General features: G+C 40.5%; 1 protein-coding gene across 1 annotated transcript in view; it reads right to left on the reverse strand.

Moving 5' to 3' along the window:
- The window catches only part of MPPED1 (metallophosphoesterase domain containing 1), a 61,974-nt gene extending 44,344 nt beyond the window's left edge, over positions 1-17,630 (reverse strand). Inside the window, exons 1-2 of the mRNA XM_008490245.2 lie at positions 17,565-17,630; positions 3,453-3,718 (exon numbers count right to left, since the gene is read on the reverse strand). Of these exons, the coding sequence (XP_008488467.1) occupies positions 3,453-3,604 (152 nt within the window). The 5' untranslated portion in view covers positions 3,605-3,718; positions 17,565-17,630. The remainder of the gene's footprint in view (positions 1-3,452; positions 3,719-17,564) is intronic.
- Between the last annotated feature and the right edge of the window lie 1,656 nt (positions 17,631-19,286).

Below are 19,286 nucleotides of genomic sequence, written 5' to 3' on the forward strand. Positions count from 1 at the left end.
GAGCGTGTATGTTGCAGGAGGATCACAGGCACATGCCAAAGGGCAGATGAAAAAAACAAGTTAGATGCAGGGGGCGTTAGGCATTGGAGGTCACAACCTCAAACAGCACAACCTCAAACATGTGACTGCCATCACATGTTAAAAATGCCTGGTGTGGAGAGAAGAGAGCTAACACAGAGTGAGCTTGATGAGTTGTGAGAGGAGGTGTCAGGGATGCAAAGGAATACGGATGGTGAATGCTGGGTTTTACACTAGTGAATGAGGCTTGTCATAAGCTACAAGCTGTGTGAAGGGCAGTGTATTCAGTTCATGGAGTTCCTCCTCAAAATGACCTGGGATGGCTGGATAAAAATGAAGTGGAGCTGACTCTGGCTACCACTGCAGACACTCAAGCTAAAAAGATTCAACATCAGTTCACTAACAAATGTCTGATTATTGCTCTCCTTGCCCAGCACTTCCCAAAGTGAGTTGCAGGTATTAGTAAGACAGCTTTTAACCAAATACATTACCCTCACACAACATTAGGACATAGACTGGTCTAAAATACCACTTTGTGACTTTTCATGGTAGGGTAGTCTTTGCAGCAGGTGCTGCTTCTCCTTCAGAAATCTTTTAAAGCTCAGCACAGCAAGGTTGGGGAGTTGCATGCATTTCACATGTTGGCCCTTGGAAGCTGAATGGAAGAAACAGACTTAACATGGCAACCCATACAGTACATAATACATGTTTTTTCTTACAGTTTGAGTGGGGATGGGGAAGATGTGAACAGCATTTTCCTGGCTGCCAAGGTATGTGTCGCTTTTTAATTCTGTGCAATGGGCCAGAGAATTTTCATGGGAAAACGGCATCAGTACAAAAAACTAAATAAATGAGATGCAGATTTTCAAATTGAAGGGATATGCACACACTGAGCCCAGATATAGGTAAAAACATATGTCAAGTTTCACAGAGGCATCTAAGCTGTATTACTGGAAATAATTTCTGAAGGCTCTATCACCGTATTTTTGTGTAATGCATTCCCACAGCAGCTGTCACACCAACACCCAATGCACTGCTTGCAGCATGAGCAGAGGAATTAAGATCTGCTGATTATTTTTGAGCAAATGCTTTTGTTTTTCTTTAAACCGGTATGTAAACTTGTAGAGAAATTGAAAAGCAAAGTTAAAAAATCTCAGAACAAAAACAATGCCAAAGGTTCATTTCTACACTACATTTCAGTGGTTTCACAAAGGAGTGAAGCAGAAATTTCCAAAAAATAACTGATGGAACTGAAAAATCTATGAGAATTTACCACCACCCTTCTTACCATCACCCTCACTTCTTGTGAGTGCCAACCCAGCACCTCACAAGCACAGGAATGCCAGACTAAGATGTGCTTAGGAAGGACTGTCAGCATGTTATGGGTGCTAAAAAGTAACCAAGAAATACAAAACTGGAGGCAGGACCAAGGAAGAGCTGGAAGATTTAATTCAGAAGAAAAGGTGCACATAAAAAACCCCCTGTGGTTAAAGTAGTTTACTAGGAGTTCAGATGTTAACAGGTCTATGTGAAATCTGTTTATGACTGCCTGCAATACCACTAATCTAGATGGTGAACTATACACAAAGACAAGGCAAAGCCCTCTCCTCCCTGAAGTTAATGACAAAACTTGCATGGACTATAAAGCAGGGCTAAGCTTTCACCCATAACAATCATGTGAATAAAAGGTGCTTTTGTTACACTTTCTATGTCTACTTCTTTGTGATTATTCTGTTCATTGGCAGGAGGCAAAAGCAATCCTGCTGGTATTCAGAAACATTATTTACAATTTCTGTACCAAGAGAAAGAGTAGGTCAGATTGTGGTAAATGTTTCAATTGAGTTAGTCTGGTTTTCTATTTCCACAAGCTTCTTCAATAGTATTAATCATTCATGAGATTGCTAAACTCTTCTGAGGAACCTTTTCCAAGTAGAGCTTATTTTCAACTACTTGCTTAGGTGCTGAACTCCTATCACACATCTGATTGTCTAAGTCATCCAGAAATATTATTTGTTACTGGTTAGAATTGTAAACAGCCTATTGTTAAGTACTAAGTGGATACTAATGAATAACAGATTTTCAGCCCACTAAAAAATATCAATCTTTAAGACCTGTGAATAAACCAGGTCTGCATATTAAAAAAAAAATGGCTTAGCCTCCACAAATACAGCAACCTGCATTTGGCATTTTCCTTTGAAAAGTATTTCTGAACCCACATTTGTTTGTTTGTACTTTTGCTACCATTTGCCAGCTCTATAAACAAAAGATGTTTCCCAGTGCTAACACTCAACTCTTTTTACTGTTTGCATACAGTAGTACCTAAAAAACCCCAACACAGACCATAAGCTAAGAAACTGCTCGCAAAAATGGGTGTTTGCTCAACACCCTGGTATACCTGTTGGTCTTCAGATTTTTTTAATCTATCTAATTTATGCTAAAAAATGTACATAAGCATTCACTAAATAAACACATAGCATTCAACCAGTCATAGCTGCTGGGTTTTATTAACTGCAGAAATCATGGCCTATGTTTTTAAATTATCAAATCATATTAAATGTCAAAAATTTGAATGAGGTGATTATTTATTCGCTCTTCCTAAAGGAAAAAAGTTACCTTTGAAGAAAATGAAAAACAGCCTCCTGATAAAAACATAAGGGTGCTTTTCTCTTTAAGAAACAATAAAATGGTTCCGACATTTTTATTCCCTATAAAAATATTTTACAGTAGAATTTTATACTTAATTTATTTGTAATAGCTTTACTGTTTTGCTCTTCCTTCTGGCTTTAAAGTTTATGGCAAGTTTCATTTTGTAATTATAATTCTCCACTTTACATTACAAGTAAATCATTTAGAGCAGTTAATTTTACTGATGTTGTCATTATATAAGAATTCAAAAACAAACACTTTATTTTAATTACTCTTTAATCACTTGGCATCTTTGGCACATCAGTATGAAAGTAAGTTGTCGGATGGGTGCCCACACTATTTTATTTATTGATGTGATTTTTCCCTTGTACGTAGCTGTAATATAGCTAATGAAACAGTACGTGTTGTACAGATATAGGCTTCGTATTTTCAACAGCTATTTACATCAATAAGCAAGTGCACAATGCAAGCAAACATTCATAAGATTGCAGAAAGTATCATCCTTGTAGCATCTCCTATTTTATTACCACTGCTCCGTGTTTATTTCCCTTTTTAATACACAAGCATTATGTATTAAAGTTAAGCTAGTGATCTTTCTCCCATCCTTCAACAAAGTACTTATACTTTGCAAATGGACTGATCTTACATCATGATAGTTATTATTATTAGAAAGGCAGCAAGAGAGTGTTCCTTGAATTCTTTTTGACTGGTCCATCAAATACCACATCGACAAGGCAATAACAGTTCAGAAGTCTGTGCTAGAGCAATAACGAAACTATAATACTTACATTTGCACATGTGGGGGCTGAAAACGTCCCTGGTTAATGTTGTAGAACGTGAAAGCCTGTGTGGGGTTGGAGCTGTACTCATCCACTTCAATTATGAGTCTACTGTGCTGATGTCTTCTAGCTGCCATAATGTGGGACTGGGCGAATGCCATGCTTGCTCGGTGTAGTCTGGCTTTTTCAGGCGATCATATCTGCTATCTTCCTACATCGATGGAAGAAGACCATGACATCTCCTCACCTAATCAGCACACTCCCCTTCAGTAAACCTAAAAGCAGATTGAAGAGATGGAACATAACTCTTTGACAGTTAGTCCATTTAAAATTATCTTTATTTAATATGAGAGGAAGATGAAGGGAGGATACAGAGGGATGAAGAAATCACCACAAACCTTTCCAATCAGGAATTTCATAAGCATACTTATGTTGAGGGTGGGAAGAAAGGAGTGAAGTAAACTTGCTAAAGAACACAGAAGCAACTTGCTCAAGTATTTCAGACATTTAATACAAATCTAAAAGACAGTAATTCTTCAGAATGGCCTATAAAATAATAGTGTTTCTTCAACAAAATCACTTACTTTTCTTTTATTGAATTGTTGAATGTTTATTCCCATCACCTTCAAAAAACCCCAGCAAACCTAAAATTGAATACAAGGCTGTGCCTGACTAAAATGCAAGTTAATAAACAAGAATAACTGTAACCAATTCTTCAAAAGTCTGTGACATGTATTATGGGGAAGCATTGCAAGTGTTCTTTACAGAGAACAGAGCAAGCAGCTTTCTGTGAACTTGTTCATATTGCTGAAGGAAGTCCTGACAGATATGAAGGGCTCCCCCATACAAATACTTTCTCTTCTCAGTCAGCAGTACCCCAATATTCTTTATTAACTGGAAAAGAAAGTGATCCAAAGGCTAACACACAGTTAAATGATATCAGATACGTAATATATATATATATGTGTGTGTGTATATATATATATATATATATAAATGTAAAACTCATACAGGTTTTACTTTTGGGAATTAATTTTTTTCCCAAGGGTTATGCAAGTTGAGAACAGCAGCACTGAAAAGGGTAGAGAACAGCAAATCAAATCAAACTGGAATGCCCCTAGAAACAGCAGAAAGTAATTTAAGTAACAATTTTACTATTTTTACAGATTTCATTATAAACTCAAATTCATTATAAACTATAAGTGTAGGTATTTTTACAGAATATTTCTGCATCCTTATTAGAAGTTGTCTGCCTTAAATATTTACTTTCATGCAAGCAAGGGCTCTTTTCTTCTAGGGGATATTAGTAATCTGTTTCAGAAGATGTATTTCCTGAAAAGTCATGCTAGAATGCAGCCATTCACTTAATACATGCATTTTCTGGAAAGACAGACTACAAGTATTGTATGTGACCTTGCTGATGTGCCTTACTTCTATTCTGAAGGGACCACAGCCAAGAGTGATGGATGGATGAGGGAGGTCTTAGTAGTCACTCACATTTTTACATCTGTTTACAGGTACTTCGGTGCAATTCAGTTCTAGTGGCAGTCAAGCACCTAAGCATCTTTTAAAATCTGGGTTTCAATCCTTTGCTTAGCTATTAGAGGTGTTAAGTGCCCCATGAAGTGGCAGTGTGTTCTTGTTTTGGGAAGTCTCATCCTTAGGAAACTGAAATGAGAGATTCAGCTCAGTTTTCTGACTTGCTGAGTGGCAGTAAAATGATGACAACTTACTGTCACTAACTCACAGGAAAACAGTCTGAGAATAAAAGAGCAGATTCCTACATGCCTTCCCCTAGAACTGAGCAGTAAGAAAATGGCAGAATAGCAACAAAGAAAATTTTGGATTTTAAACACTCTCAGATTCCATGTTCAGACTACAGAAAAAGCGGCAGCACAAAGGCATGTGCCAGAGCAGGAGGAGGGAAGGGAGGCAAGATCATTGTAAGACTAATCAAGTACAAATTGTTGCATTTAGGAAATAAGAAATTATGATGGCAGATGTGAAGAACCCTCCCTGAGGAGTTTCCTGTATTAAATGATGCGTTTGTAAAGAAGTTTGAATAGGCAAGGTCAGAGATTTCATAGCGGGCAAACTGCTCTAAGTGCACCTACTTCTGCTTGAAATAAACTATTAGAACTGGCAACCTCTAGAAATATTTTCCAGTAAGATTAATAATTTATGATTGCACAGGTCTACATAAGGTTTTCAAACTACCTGAAAATTGAAGCCTTTGTTATATAATTCAGGGATTATGTCCACTATACACACAACTGAACTGTAGTTACAAAGGACTTCAGGCACTGCCCTAGGGACTTAGAATCTCCCTTTGGTCTTAGCAAGTTCTCAGCAGCTGAGAAAATGTCGTCTGTGAGCCTTCTCTTTGGGTCCTGTCTTTTATGGCTTCTGTCAAGTTACACATCAAATCTGCTGCAGAAACAGCAGATGTATGCAGGTATCCCAATATCCAGTCACACTCTGCTTTCTCCTTCTGGGTAAGTGGAAAACATAATTTACCAACCCAAACTAACTCAAAAGCAAAAATGTTTGCCAACAGAAACACACTGCTGTATACCCTTTAGTGCTGGGGACTTCTTTTAGGCAGGGAATCAATCTTTGCACATGGGAGAGTATATGAATCACACCATTAGGACAGCTCGAGAGGATGCTAGCCTCAGACATTCAGCAAGTAGTTCACCATATAAACATGCAAAAAACAGCAAGACATGTTTCACTTGAGGTAAGGGAAAAAGGAAAAAAAATTGAGATGCCATAGCACTGCCAATCCTTCTGCCAAATTAGTCACCCAGTGTCAACCTGAACACATAAAAAGCATCGAACACCAGAGAAGAAAAGAAATAGCCAGATTCTGCAATAAAAATAAAATAAGTCATATGAATATCTGCTAAAAAAAAATGAGACATGTAACACACATAATCAGGAAGCATAATTCAATAGCAAGCTGAATTCAGGCTCATTTCAGAAACATACACAGATGTCTTTGAACCTTACCTTTCAGTCTGGGGTTTTCTTCCTGCATAAGTGGTTGGCTGACTACTAACATTCTCAGTATTCGACAGAACAAGCTGTCTCTTTCCAGCTTGACTGATAACCAGACTGACACCCATTACTCCCCTCTTTTTGTTTCCATTTTCAGTAGTTCCCAAAAAATGTAACTTTTTCTTCCTGAAATTTCTTCCTTTCCCAAACCAGAGGTTAAAATGCAGCAAGGAAATAATTATCTGCTTCTATAGCATGCAAGTTTAAAAATTACATGCCTAGCATTAAAAACACAGAGCATTAAGACTCAAATCCCCACAGCAACAACATGCTAACCATCCTCTTCCCCCAGACTTATGGAGCTGCGGGACGTCTGCCAGAGAAAAAACAGAGAAATGTAAAAAGGACTGCAAGAACATGAATACTAAAATAAATATCACAAACCTGGCTGTTAGAATCACAGACTGAGAAAAAGCTATTAAATCAGCTAAGCCATCTTCTTGCTGATAGCAGGAATGTTCTCCATACATTATTTTTCTGCTGCTTTCTCCAGCATGCATTCAAATGCTCACAGAGCTCAGACCCAAAGCCCACTGTGTTCAAGGGACACTGCTCCACCACCTTCAGAAGGCCATCAAGCCATGAACTATGTGGACTGCGATATCCCTTCTAAGGAATTACTGGACTAGGCAGGTGCTTGAACCCAGCTGTATATTTAAGTCCTTTGATGAGGTCCTCAAATAAATCTTTGTAATAAGATTATTTTTTTTTACTTTTTCTGCCCGAAATTTATTATTTTCATCTCACAGCCTTCTTTTAATAGTTGGCATAATTATTTCCCTCTTTTATATGAATTCACCAGCCTATTTATGCATCCTGTTTCTCTTTTTTTTTTTTTTTTTTTTGTCAAGCCAAGATTTTATTTTAATCTCACTTCTTCACTCACAGGTTCTGCTTTATTCTACGTTCATCCTTTAGTTCACTCTCCATCCACTGTATCTCACCATATCTCATTCCATCATCCCCACTTTTCCACCATCTCCCCTTTGTCTCAACCTTAAAAATAACACTAACACTTCTCCAAAATTATTCCAGTAACACAAAATAGGAATTTAGACTTGGATTAAAAACTACAGATGTCACTGAAATACTTAGAAATCAAGATAAAATACTGATAATGATGATGATAAAACAAAAAGTTACAAATTAAGAGAGAAAACTGTGAAGGATATACCTGATAAGCAACGAATTTCGCTACGATATGAAAAATCTGGAGGTCAAGAGGCACACTATGGTTACAGCATACTCCAGCAAGAATTGAAGAGAGGCAGTTGCCAAATTTTACACTAGTAACAGTCAGATAACATAAAGAAAGAAGAGGATGCTGGGACTTTTAGCACTACCAAGACCAGCAGCAAAATAAAATAAAATAAAATAAAATAAAATAAAATAAAATATTTTTAAAAAGTATTTTCATGCAGCTATAAAACACTGAAGTCCTATTTTCAGGGAAAGGAAATAAGACAACAGCAGTAAAATACTTTCAAGAAGCGAGTGAGAGTTTGTGATAGACTGTATAATGACACGCTTGCTTTTTGTGCAAATCTTGGATACTGTTAACCAGAAAACCTTCCAAGAGCTTAGTCAAGGGTTCAGGTCTTCCCCTGTAATGTACTACAGTGCTTTTCCTAAACTGTCAGGCCATCTTTTATACAGGGAAGCAGACCCTTTAATTAAACCTCTAAAAAGCACCACAGAGTGTTCTGCAACAATTGCCCTTATTGTCACAGTAACAATCTTAAAATCACTAGTGATTGGCTTCATTACCATGAATCGCTACTTCTATTTTAATCCCCTCAAAAAAAAAGCTTGTTATAGACTGACCATCAATAAATGAACATCCTGGAAGCACTTACTATGAGAAATAGGCAAATCTCTACAGATGAAATAATTTCCAAAGGGATACACTCTCTTCTTCTTCCTCCCCTTCATTTTCTGAAATAGTATGCAAGTCCTGGCAAACCAAAACCACTGGCTGCCCCTTTAGTAGACTGATTTGGACTCACTTGACAAATGAGAACTCGAGTGAAAGCAGCATAATCAAATGTCATTGAGACACCTGGAGGTGATCATGCAAATTTCTACTGATGGAATCATTAGCCTTCCCAAATTAATGTGATTTGTTGTAGACAGAAATCTTTCCCATTGCCTTTTTAAAATAAACAAATAAAATTGCAATGTACTAAAGTGAAATACGCACTTAGAAGTCCCCTTCTCCCAAAGCAAACATTTTATATACCTGCAATTTGTGTCAATGAGAACTAAACAGCAGCTTTAAAAAACCAACAGACTTCTCAAGGATAACAGAATTAGAGTCTCTTAACCTGTGGTGCCATTTAAGGTGTTTACCACCCTTATATACCTCCCAAAGCTGTTCATGATGAACACAGTGAAATCCTAGAAATCCTGCCAGGAAGCCTAACCCTACTTCACCTCCAGAAGCAGTATGGCATTTGAGAGTATTAGTTTTTCTAAATGCCAGTTTAGCAGTGGTGAACAGTGCCGGGGTGACAGCCTTCAGGGCCTCATCTTCATCCCTGTCTACCTCCCTAGCCCCTGCGGCAGAGAAAGCTCCTGAAGGGAAGCTCTAACTTCATATCCACACAGGGTAAGAAATCCCTGGGTTTAAGCAGCAAATGCACATACAAATAAGGGTGAGTTTTGTAATACAGATTTATTGCCATAAGAAAAAAAAAAGGCATGAACTCACTGACCCATTCTGTGAGTACAGTGAGATGGCATCATGTACTGCTCCTTCTGCTCCTTGAGGCATAACATGCTGTGCGTGTTATGTGCAATATGTGAAGTTGTCTTAAGGTTAAAAGTTGAAATAAAACCTTTACTAATGCCTCTTTACCATGGCTCTTACCATGGATTTCACAGTCCTCATCTGGGAACTAGAGCACACAGACTCCACTATGGTATTTTCAAAAACATGCATCTTTGAAAGAAAAATATCTTGAGAGCTGAATTTTCAGTTGCTGCTCTCTTCAGTGGCTTCTGATGAAAGAAGTTATACCATTCCCATGATTTATTAGAGGCAGTCTTTGGGTGGTCTTTTTAAAGCACATCTGAGATGGTTTTCTGTGTCAGCAAATCTGAATTTGTGAACTGTTATCAGTCAAATAGTACTCGGTTCTGTGACCATGTCTTTTCTCTGGAAGTCAGAACTATTCCCACCCTTACAACCAAAACCAGGGGGCATAATTGAGTTACTCGAGTACCTCAAAATTCTCCCAGATTCAATGAGAAGAAATGGAAGATCTATCATCTTCTGTTTAGAATCTCTTATCTCACCGATCAATGAATACTTCAGTGCCTCATCATATATACCACATATCTGTTAACTGCATATCTACAGGGCACTGAGCCATCTGCTTTTTAATATGAAAAAAACAAGTGACTCAAGTAAGGCCTCTTATTTCTCTGTAATTACAATTACTTTAACCTGCACTAGGAAAAAAAAATTCCCCAAAATACTTCTCACTATGCTAAAACACACATCATTGTTCTCATTTGCTGACTATAATGACCTGTCAAATATGAGATGACAAAATTTTTCATTGAAATTACTTTTTTTGTTTAAATTAGCTTTCTTTCATTGATCTCAAATACAAACATTATATATGTTTCTCTCATTGCTTTATTTATAAAGAACACTAGCATACATGTTAGCTTCAAGTAGGAAATTAGATAAATTACCTTTTTTTTTGGAATTATGTCTTAACACCCACTTCTGTAGAGTTGTCTTTGAAAGAGAACTGTACCTACTATATGCCAAAGTTCTGACCTGGCATCCAGAAAGAGATAATGAATGAGCTCGGAAAACATAAAAATTCCACATTTGCCTATGAAACCTAATTTTGTATTTATTTAAAACTGTTACCATTTAGAAACCTTCTAAGCTAGTCTTATTTTGAATGTTGATTGTCTGATTTTCTATTGCTTATCATTCCTCTGCCTAGGTTCCCCAAAATTACAGTAACTTATTACTCAGAAGATTTAATTTTATTTTGGCTCATCAGCAATACAATTTTCTAAATGAAATTCTCATCCATACAATTAACTGTTCATTTTTTCAACTCAGAAAATAAACACAACCTAATAATATTGCTCTGTTTTCACCTTAAGCTATCACATTACTATATATCCAATACATTTCAGATTTAAAATGTAATACTCTTAAATTTTAAAATAGACTGAACAATTGTCAAGGCTAAATGCATTACTGTAATTCTACATACAATCTTGCCTGAATGTATAAAACTTTATCATATTTTGATTAAATATTTAAATGGATACTTTTTGCTTAAGTAAAAACAAATCCTTTGCCTGAAAAATATTGTTTTGGCTCAATATTACATGTATCCATCTCAAAATACCTGCAGAAGTAGCCAATGAATTTAAGTAATCACCTTTAGAGAACGAAATTTTAAAAAATTACCTAAAAGCCACAAAACTGATTCCTCACTCTAAAAAATCTGTCTTAATCTCTGGGAGTATTTCCAAATCTGCCGAAAATCACAAGTATACATTCATAAAAGGCAAATTACAAGTCCCAAAACAATAATACTTATTGTAGGGCAAAATAGCTAAATATACAGGTTATGAGAGGAAACTATCAAATACGGACATGCCAATGGCAGTAAATTAGGGTTGAGGGGATTTGATTCTGTATTTCAGTCTGCAATTTGGGCATTTCACCTGACTAAGCTCTTGAATCTATTAAAATATTATTTACTGAGAAGATTAGGCAAATACTGAAACATCAAGTTTGTTTACATTTTTAACTAAATAACATTATTTTTCTTCACCCTCATACTCATTCCCCAGTCTTCATCTGAAGAAGCCCTGCTGAGACAAGTCCCACTTGCCTATGACACGTCTTTTATTCCAAACCAATTTCACCAGAAATTGTGTAGAAATGCACAGACTTTGTCCAATTTGATCATTCATGCATTTTGGAGGGCACAATACATTCCATTTGATTTGGTGCATTTTCTCCAATACCAAAATTCTAAGAGTGTGCCAAAGCCTAATACTGAGCAGGGGGATTAGTTTAGTAGGTAGTTCAAGTAGCTTTCACGTAAGCATTCCAAATCTCTGTTGGTCACCAGCAGAGCTAGTCTGTGGGTTGACAAAGTACAGCACAGGTGGACTGACTCTGGGTGGAGGTGAACAGCCCACTGTACCCCTTCAATAGTCAGCAGCAGAGGCATCAGCTCCCCTGCTCTGAGTTTAGCAGGAGCCGGGAGCTGCTGCTTCATACACAGGCAAATTAATAATGGTAAGATAGTTCAGAGCATCTTCCCTTTTTTGTGCAGCAGCACCCCTCGGCTGCAGATGAATTTCCATTGCCAATATTATTGTCTGATTTCAAAAAGAAATCTAACACACTAACAACTCTTGAAAGGTTGCTGATCTCTATGTCAATACACAAGAACAGAACATAAAGTAGCCAATCTATTCCTGTAGTTCGAGATGAATGAAATGCCAAAGTAACAGCACACAAATATATAAGATGGAATGTAGAACACAGTTTACATGTAAATATATTCATAGTGATACTATGCCTGAGATCAGTATATCTTTTTTCTATTAAGGCCTGGAGTTAAACTATAAAATCAATCAAGTAAATCCTTAACAGCTACTTTTTTTTTTCTCTCAGACACAAAGCTTGGAAAATGAAGCATACTGTCCTATTAACTTTTTGCTTCCACTTTTCACTCCTCTAGCTGCATCCATTCCCTTTAAAGTGCTTCATTTCAGCCGATAAATGTCCAGGGACAGTTACCACTCTGTTCTGTTTGTTTTCCCTGGTATCATCTCCCAGGACTGACAGAAGGAAAAAATACTCAGCAGTTATTTGTGCCCCTCAACTCTCCTATCCACAAACTCATATCCACAAAGAGCTCCTCTACACAGTCCACAAGAAACTGAGACAAAGGGAAGTAAACTCTTCCCTTCAACAAAAAAGAGAGGAAAGATAGTATGGGGCAAGTCTTAGACACACAGTGCTAAGGGAGTCTTTCAGATTCATCAGCTCTGGATAGCCTAAAATGGATCCCACTGATCAGCAAAACACCCAGTCCCACTGTGCCTTTTCCATCACAGGGATGTTTCAAACCACTGTTCTCCCTGAAGCTGAAGAGGCTACTCAGAAGCAAGATTCAGGAGAAGACCTCCATGCACAGGAGTCCGTGGCAGCTAGGATAGTGGAAACTATGACACTGCAATACTCAGCATATGCTGTGCCAAGTGACAGGAATAATTGGTCAGTCACTGGGTTGGCTGCCACTGGACTGTGACTCGGAGCTCTATGCACTGCACATCAGCTGATTCACTGGCTGCTTGAAAAACTCATGGAAATTTTATTTGGACCGAGCACGGATTTTCATGTGACGCAAAGAACGATAAACCAAAGTCAAACAGCTCAGGGGTGAGAAGTAAAGGGGAATCAAAATGAAAAAATACTTAGGAGGAAAATAGTGAAATGAATCCACTGTCCATGTTGGGGTTCTCTTTCTTACTTAATCAAGTACATTTTTTTTGGTGTTGACAAATCTGAAGTTTCTGTTGAAAGGTGTTGAAGCTGACAGGTTTTGGTGGGGGTTTTTTTGTTCTGGTTCTTCTTCAAGGTACTAAATTATTAACTACTGGAAGTAGTTGAGTGTCAATTCATCCCACCACTCCTGCTGCAATAGACAAGGTATCTTCAACTTTCCCAACAACTGCTCACTGTAGGGACAAAGTCTTGACGGGCAAAAAGGAGATACACTATGAAGCTCCAAGAAATGTTGTTAACTACCAGAGAACGAGAAGAAAGGGTGCCTCAAAAAGATGAGATATTCCTAATATTACTACTTACTATTATTACTATTATATGAGTGTCCACAGACAAAGTAAAACCCAAAACTGAAGTATGCTGGGCAGTGTACAACCATGCAGCAACCAACTCTCTGCTCCAAACAGCTTAGTCTGTCAACAATGGATATGGAAGAAAAATATAGCAAGATATTAAAATGATCAGTGCAGAGGGTTATGTTCGTTCCATTTTTTTTTTTGTGGAGAAGGAAAAAGCAAGTTGAGTGTCACAAAAGACAAAAGCAGTAAGAAGATGGTGAGAGAAGTAAAAAGGTGATAAGAAATAAAGTGGCATGCAGGATGTTTGACCTATAAAGTATGTTAAGCTAAGTGATGTGACTGCGAGACCTGGCAAAGAAGGAACTTGAGCAGAACAGCCAATTAGGAAAAGGCAAAGCAAAAATAGCCGAAAATACCAGTAACCATCAGTCTCCTTCATGTGCTGCTTCTACATCTGCTCTGCTGGCTTCAGTCTGTGGTTGAATGGCAAGACCCCCACCTGCCATAAGGGAAGCTGAACTGGCTGTATGGTGAGGAACTGAATTTAAAAGGTTGTGAAGCCAGACTGCATAAAAAATACCTTTCAAAAAAGTGATAGATGCTAAATATAGCAATCTTGGTTTTAGCAGAAATGTGTCAGTTAAAACTGTATAGCAAGTAAGGACAAATACTTGCAATTGAAATCTATTACACATACAAATTACACCTCTCAATCTGTGCAGAAAAGACAGGTCCTTATAACAGTAATATTCATAGGGCTCTCCATAGTCACACACAATACAGCACATTTAAATGACATTATGAACCCAATCTTATTCCCATGGTAAATCATGGCATTTTAAATAGTGACTGAAAACACTAAACATTTTGTATTTAGGATAGTGCAATGGATCCCAAATCAGCTATGAATGCAAGTTAACTACATATATACTATGATGATGATGATTTGCTAATTCTAATATAACTTCCACTGTCATCTCAAATCACAGCAAAAGTGTCACAATTGTTGACAGTTTCAACAATGAGGTCAAGCAGTGAGCGGTCACAAAGAATTAACTGCTTAACCCTCCTGAGGTGGCCACTGCAGCAGTAGGTGAATAGCCATTACCATAACAGCTCTATTACTTTTTGCAATAGATCTTATGCTCAACTCTCAAAGTCTGCAACCTTCCCTAACCATTACATTCAAGTTATTTTATTTGTAATAACATTAGCCTGGAAAGAAGACTTCCTAATAAGAAGTCAAAGCACAACAGTTCAGTAAAGGATCCTCTTAAATTACTAGCATTGCTTATATTTACATATATTTACAAAATATCCAGACCAGAAAGAGAACCATGCATTTAAGTTAGAAATAACAATTAGAGACCACTTTGCTCTCAGACACTCTCACACAGACCCAGTTTACCTTTGCAGTGTTCACAGAATCCAAACATTCATACTGAGCATTCAAATTAATGACGATGAAAACTGCTTTAATGAGCAAAAAGATTAAAATTCTCAATTATAAAATTATTTTTAATTTACTATTTGATATTGCTTCCATGTGTCTCAAAAACAAGCTGTCTGGATAGCTGACCAAGTAGGTACCTGGATCCCGGGAATTTGAGTCTCCTTTCTTGAAATTCAGCAGCAGAACTCTAGCTGACTTTAAAACCGGTAACCTTTTAACACACCTCTGCATGTTGTGCTACATAGAAGTGCCTGCTCCTGTGTAACTTCTCAGGTGAGGAGGACTGCACCTCAGACAGGCAATCTGATCATATTCAGCTCCTAAAAGGCCATAATCTGGACCTTATTTTTTTTAATTCTGAGTAATAAATTCAGTAAATAAATGTGCTCACAAGCGGAACTATATTATATGAACCATTAAGTAAAGAAGAAACATCAGTATTAGAATTGACTGTGTACCAGAACTCCAGTCAATTTTACGTTCCTGGAATAAGCACACAGCATTAAACAAAAAGCATGACCTGTTTAAACAAAGATCAGAGCACCAGCTTTATCTTTGCGTTCTCTCATGTTTACACCACAAACTAGTACTAAAACAACTGTCTTATTAATACCAGCTCAATGCTTTTTTATTCAGGGCATGAGGGTCTGCTCTTGTCTACCAAGAAGAATCCACGTATCTCTAAACTGGTGTTTTTTCTTCACACAAACATGTATAGGTATTCTCCGTGGCTACTCTGATTTAATTTAGACAGAAAAGGAGCAGGGAGAAAAGAGACAGGGAATAAAGTACGAGCAGGAAATTTAGAGATCTTTCTGTCTCAAGTAGCTTGAGACAATGAAATAAACCAGAAGAGCCAAGCTAAAATTGTTTAAACATACGGCTAAAATCTCTTGATAAATAATTAATATCCATCAATACATGTATGTATCATAGATTAGGAGAGCCACTACATTCATAGTTTAAAAAAAAAAAATGTATGTAAAATAAAAATTAACCCCCCCTACCTGTGTAGTACACTACAAGAACATTTACAGTGCTTGGCATCATAAAACTGTTCATTACAAACGGGTGCAACACAGATTACCATAATATAATGACTCCTTAATTGGTATTCTCAAAAGATACACTGTTTTTCAGTAGTCAAATTTCAGACATGCACATTTAAAACACTGCCTTGTATTTTAAGTATCTCCTGCTAATTATATATATGAAAAGCTGAGAGTTCACTTCGTCAGGAGCCCATCACAAAGTTTAATAATCTGACTAGTTGTCAGTTTATGCAGAATATCCAAAGAATCCTTACATTACTCTGAATTACCTACTAAATTTATTAAGCCTAAACTGAAGTTGAAATGGCTATCAATACCGTACATATCAATCAGATCTCCGTAAGTATGATATTGTCAAGATATAGAATGTGTAAGCAGAAGAAATCTTAACTACTGATCTTCTACCAAAGAGAAATAGGATGTTACTATCTGCCTAGTTCTCCCTGTTTCCCCATCTCATGCTGCTATCCATAAGCAAGTGATGCATTTAAAAATGCATTTCCACACTACCCATCTGAAAGTGCAAAATATAAAATGCAAGCATTAAAAAAGCAATGAATTAAAAGCAGTGAAATCACTACCTAAGCATCCCTAATCTTTTTTTTTCTCTCCATTTCTTTGAGCGTGCTGGATAACAAAAAAGAGCAACAAAGCAATTACACGAAAATCACCACGAATCCCTGAGAAACTTAGCGGATTCTTCCCGGAATAAAACTTGGCGGTCGACTAATCCTCTCCTACGACAAAGAAAAGTTCTTCCACTTCTACCACTCTTCCCTCGGTACTCGGGGGGAAGCTCTCGGGGAAGTCGCACAACGGTTCTCTACAGGAGCTTCCCTCCCGGGAAGCCTCCGGCGGCGGCTGGTGACACCTGAACACAGGGGGCTGGATGAGAGGGGCACGCCGGGCCCCCCCCGGGGTCGCCGCTGCCCGCCGGCGGCAGCTCAGCCTCCGAGGGAACTCTGCGAACAAAGTAACTTGCCCGGCTGGCTGGCGGGAGGCGGCTGGACACGCGTGGGTCAGGGGGCTGTGCACCCCGTTGGCGAGAAACCGCACTCGCAGGACGGGAGAGGCAAGGCGCAGGCAGGGCAGCAGCAGCAAGCCCCTTCCCCGAGAGCACGGTGACAGCCCTTACCTTCCTCACACACCCCCTTCACACGCCCGGCGGCAGGCGAGTGCCGGCAGAGCAGCACGGAGGCAGAGCGAGAGGAGCTGCCAGGATCTCGGCGGCTCTCCCTCCGCCTCTCCCGCTCCTCAGAGAAGCCCTTCCTCCCCCGCCCCGACCGCCTCACTCTCTCTAGCTTTGGGGCATATATACATATAATTTTATTAATCATTTTCTTTAAGGAGGCAGAGCGAAACCACGCGGAAGCTTGGTTGGGAGAAGCAAAACCCTGATGCTCTTGGGGATGGGGAGGTGGGGAGACGGCTGTGAAGGGTTTCAGACCCTCGCACAGCAACACAGGCAGACCATCCCCCCCGTCTCCTCAGTCCCCAGCCGGGGAGGCAGCGCGGAGGCTTGAACCTCGCTGCCTTGAACCGATCCGCAGCAGGGAACGGGCCCTGCGCACAACCCCCCCGCCCCGAGCCGTGGAGGAAGAACCCGCCCGGGGCAGCCGACGCATCCCTCCCTGCTCCCATCCCTGTAGGCGCAGGGAAGGGTCAGGGAGAGGGTTCCCCTAAAATACTTACCCTCCCCCGCCGGGCTGCTCTGAAGACGCAGGATTTTGTGCGAGCGATCATCGCCTTCTCCGGGAGCCCAGCCTCCCCTCCCCTCACCTCCCTCCCCGCCTCCCCCACCTCCTTTGGGGGCCAGGAATCCCCACTGCCGGCCCTCTCCTCCTCCCGCCCGGGCAGGGAGCCCCGCCGGCCAGCCGTGTCCCGCGCCGCCGGAGCGATGAGCTGCCGGGGGCTGCAGCCGGCCGCGGCCGGGGCGGCTCGGCAGGGGCACTGAGCCCGCGGTGCTCCATGGCCCCCGGCGGGGCCGGGACGTGCTGCCCGCCCGCGCTACGGTGGAGGAGCGGGTTGGCGCCCTCCTGCTTCGGGTGGGGGTCAGGAGGGGGGCGGCGTGGGGCCGCCTCCGGCGGGAGGGGGAGGCTGTGCCCCCCGGCCCTCCACCCTAGGGGGTGGCCGCAGGAACCGTCCTGCGGGGCTGCCCTCCCCAGGGCAGAATTGAGGCAGCCCCCTAAAAGGCGTGTGTGTGCAGCGGGGGCAGCCGGTAACTCCGCGCCGGCCTCTCAGAGGGCTTGTTGGGGGAAGGACGGGAGGGTCCCAGCCCCCTGTGCCCAGTCGGTCCCTTCTCCCCTCCGAGGTCAGGGGGAAGTTCGGTGGCGCGGCTCCCGGGACGGCTGCCCGCAGCCAGGCCGCGCCTTGCCACGCCGCGCCGGCCGTTAGGCGGGTTGGCGACCGTTAAACGGGCGGCGCGCTGGGGTCAGGGCCAACTGTCCCCACGCCCGGAGACCGCGTCCCCGCGAAATGCTCCTCGTCTCCGGCCATCGCCTTGGGGACAGCGGAGCTGCTGGCCGCCCCTTCAGCACTGCTGAGGGTGGTGCTGGTGGGCGATCAGGACGGCTCCGGGGAGCAGTTGCTGAAGTCCGGTCCAATGAGACTCGTACGGCACTGGGAAAATTTGGGGTGTCGTGAGGGAAGGCCCCTTCCTTGCCAGCGGCTGGTGTGTTTCTCAGAGGCACTGAGCATGCACAGCTTTCCTTCTTTTCAAAATCAGGCCATGATAGAATCATAAATATATAATAATACATTCCTATGATATAATGAGTAGAGAGCAGGATAGTTAAATGCATACATCGAGGAGAGGCAAATTACATATAAAGGGCTTTACTGCAGAATTGTGAAGCGATTCTCAAATGAAATATTTTTAAATCCTTCCAAGAATAATTTTAATTCCTGTACGCTTGTTCCTGTATCGCCTACTAGGCAAGGAAGAGTGCTGGGTATCTAGCAACAATGAGTGGAGTTACATCTGCTTTTATGTATTTGGTGACTTCATCACTCATCAAACAGCCTTTTTTACAACCCGAGTAAGAAAACACCAATTCTGTAAAAGAAAAATTGAGATTTGGGCGCTTGTTCTATGTCATAATGAAACAGACGGCTTCAGGAAATTTTCCTGAGGAAATAAAAGACGGCATCTCAGCCTCGCCCCATAGCCAGTGCCTTGCTGAAGCCAAGGCCAAGCTTGAGCACAGAGCTCTGCACAGGGAGGGAACACCTCAGCTACCCACTGAGCTATTATCTCTGCTCTGTGCAAACGGAGAGGAGGCTGGGCCGTGTTGTCAGGAACTGAAAACTGGACCTGAAAACCCTCTGCACAGTTTCTGTTACTGGCAAAACATGTATTTATCCTGAAAGTTTGCATTTTGACATGTCAGCGTTTTTACAACAATATAAATGTGC

Source organism: Calypte anna, chromosome 1 (assembly GCF_003957555.1).
Source record: "Calypte anna isolate BGI_N300 chromosome 1, bCalAnn1_v1.p, whole genome shotgun sequence".
Classification (NCBI taxonomy): domain Eukaryota; kingdom Metazoa; phylum Chordata; class Aves; order Apodiformes; family Trochilidae; genus Calypte; species Calypte anna.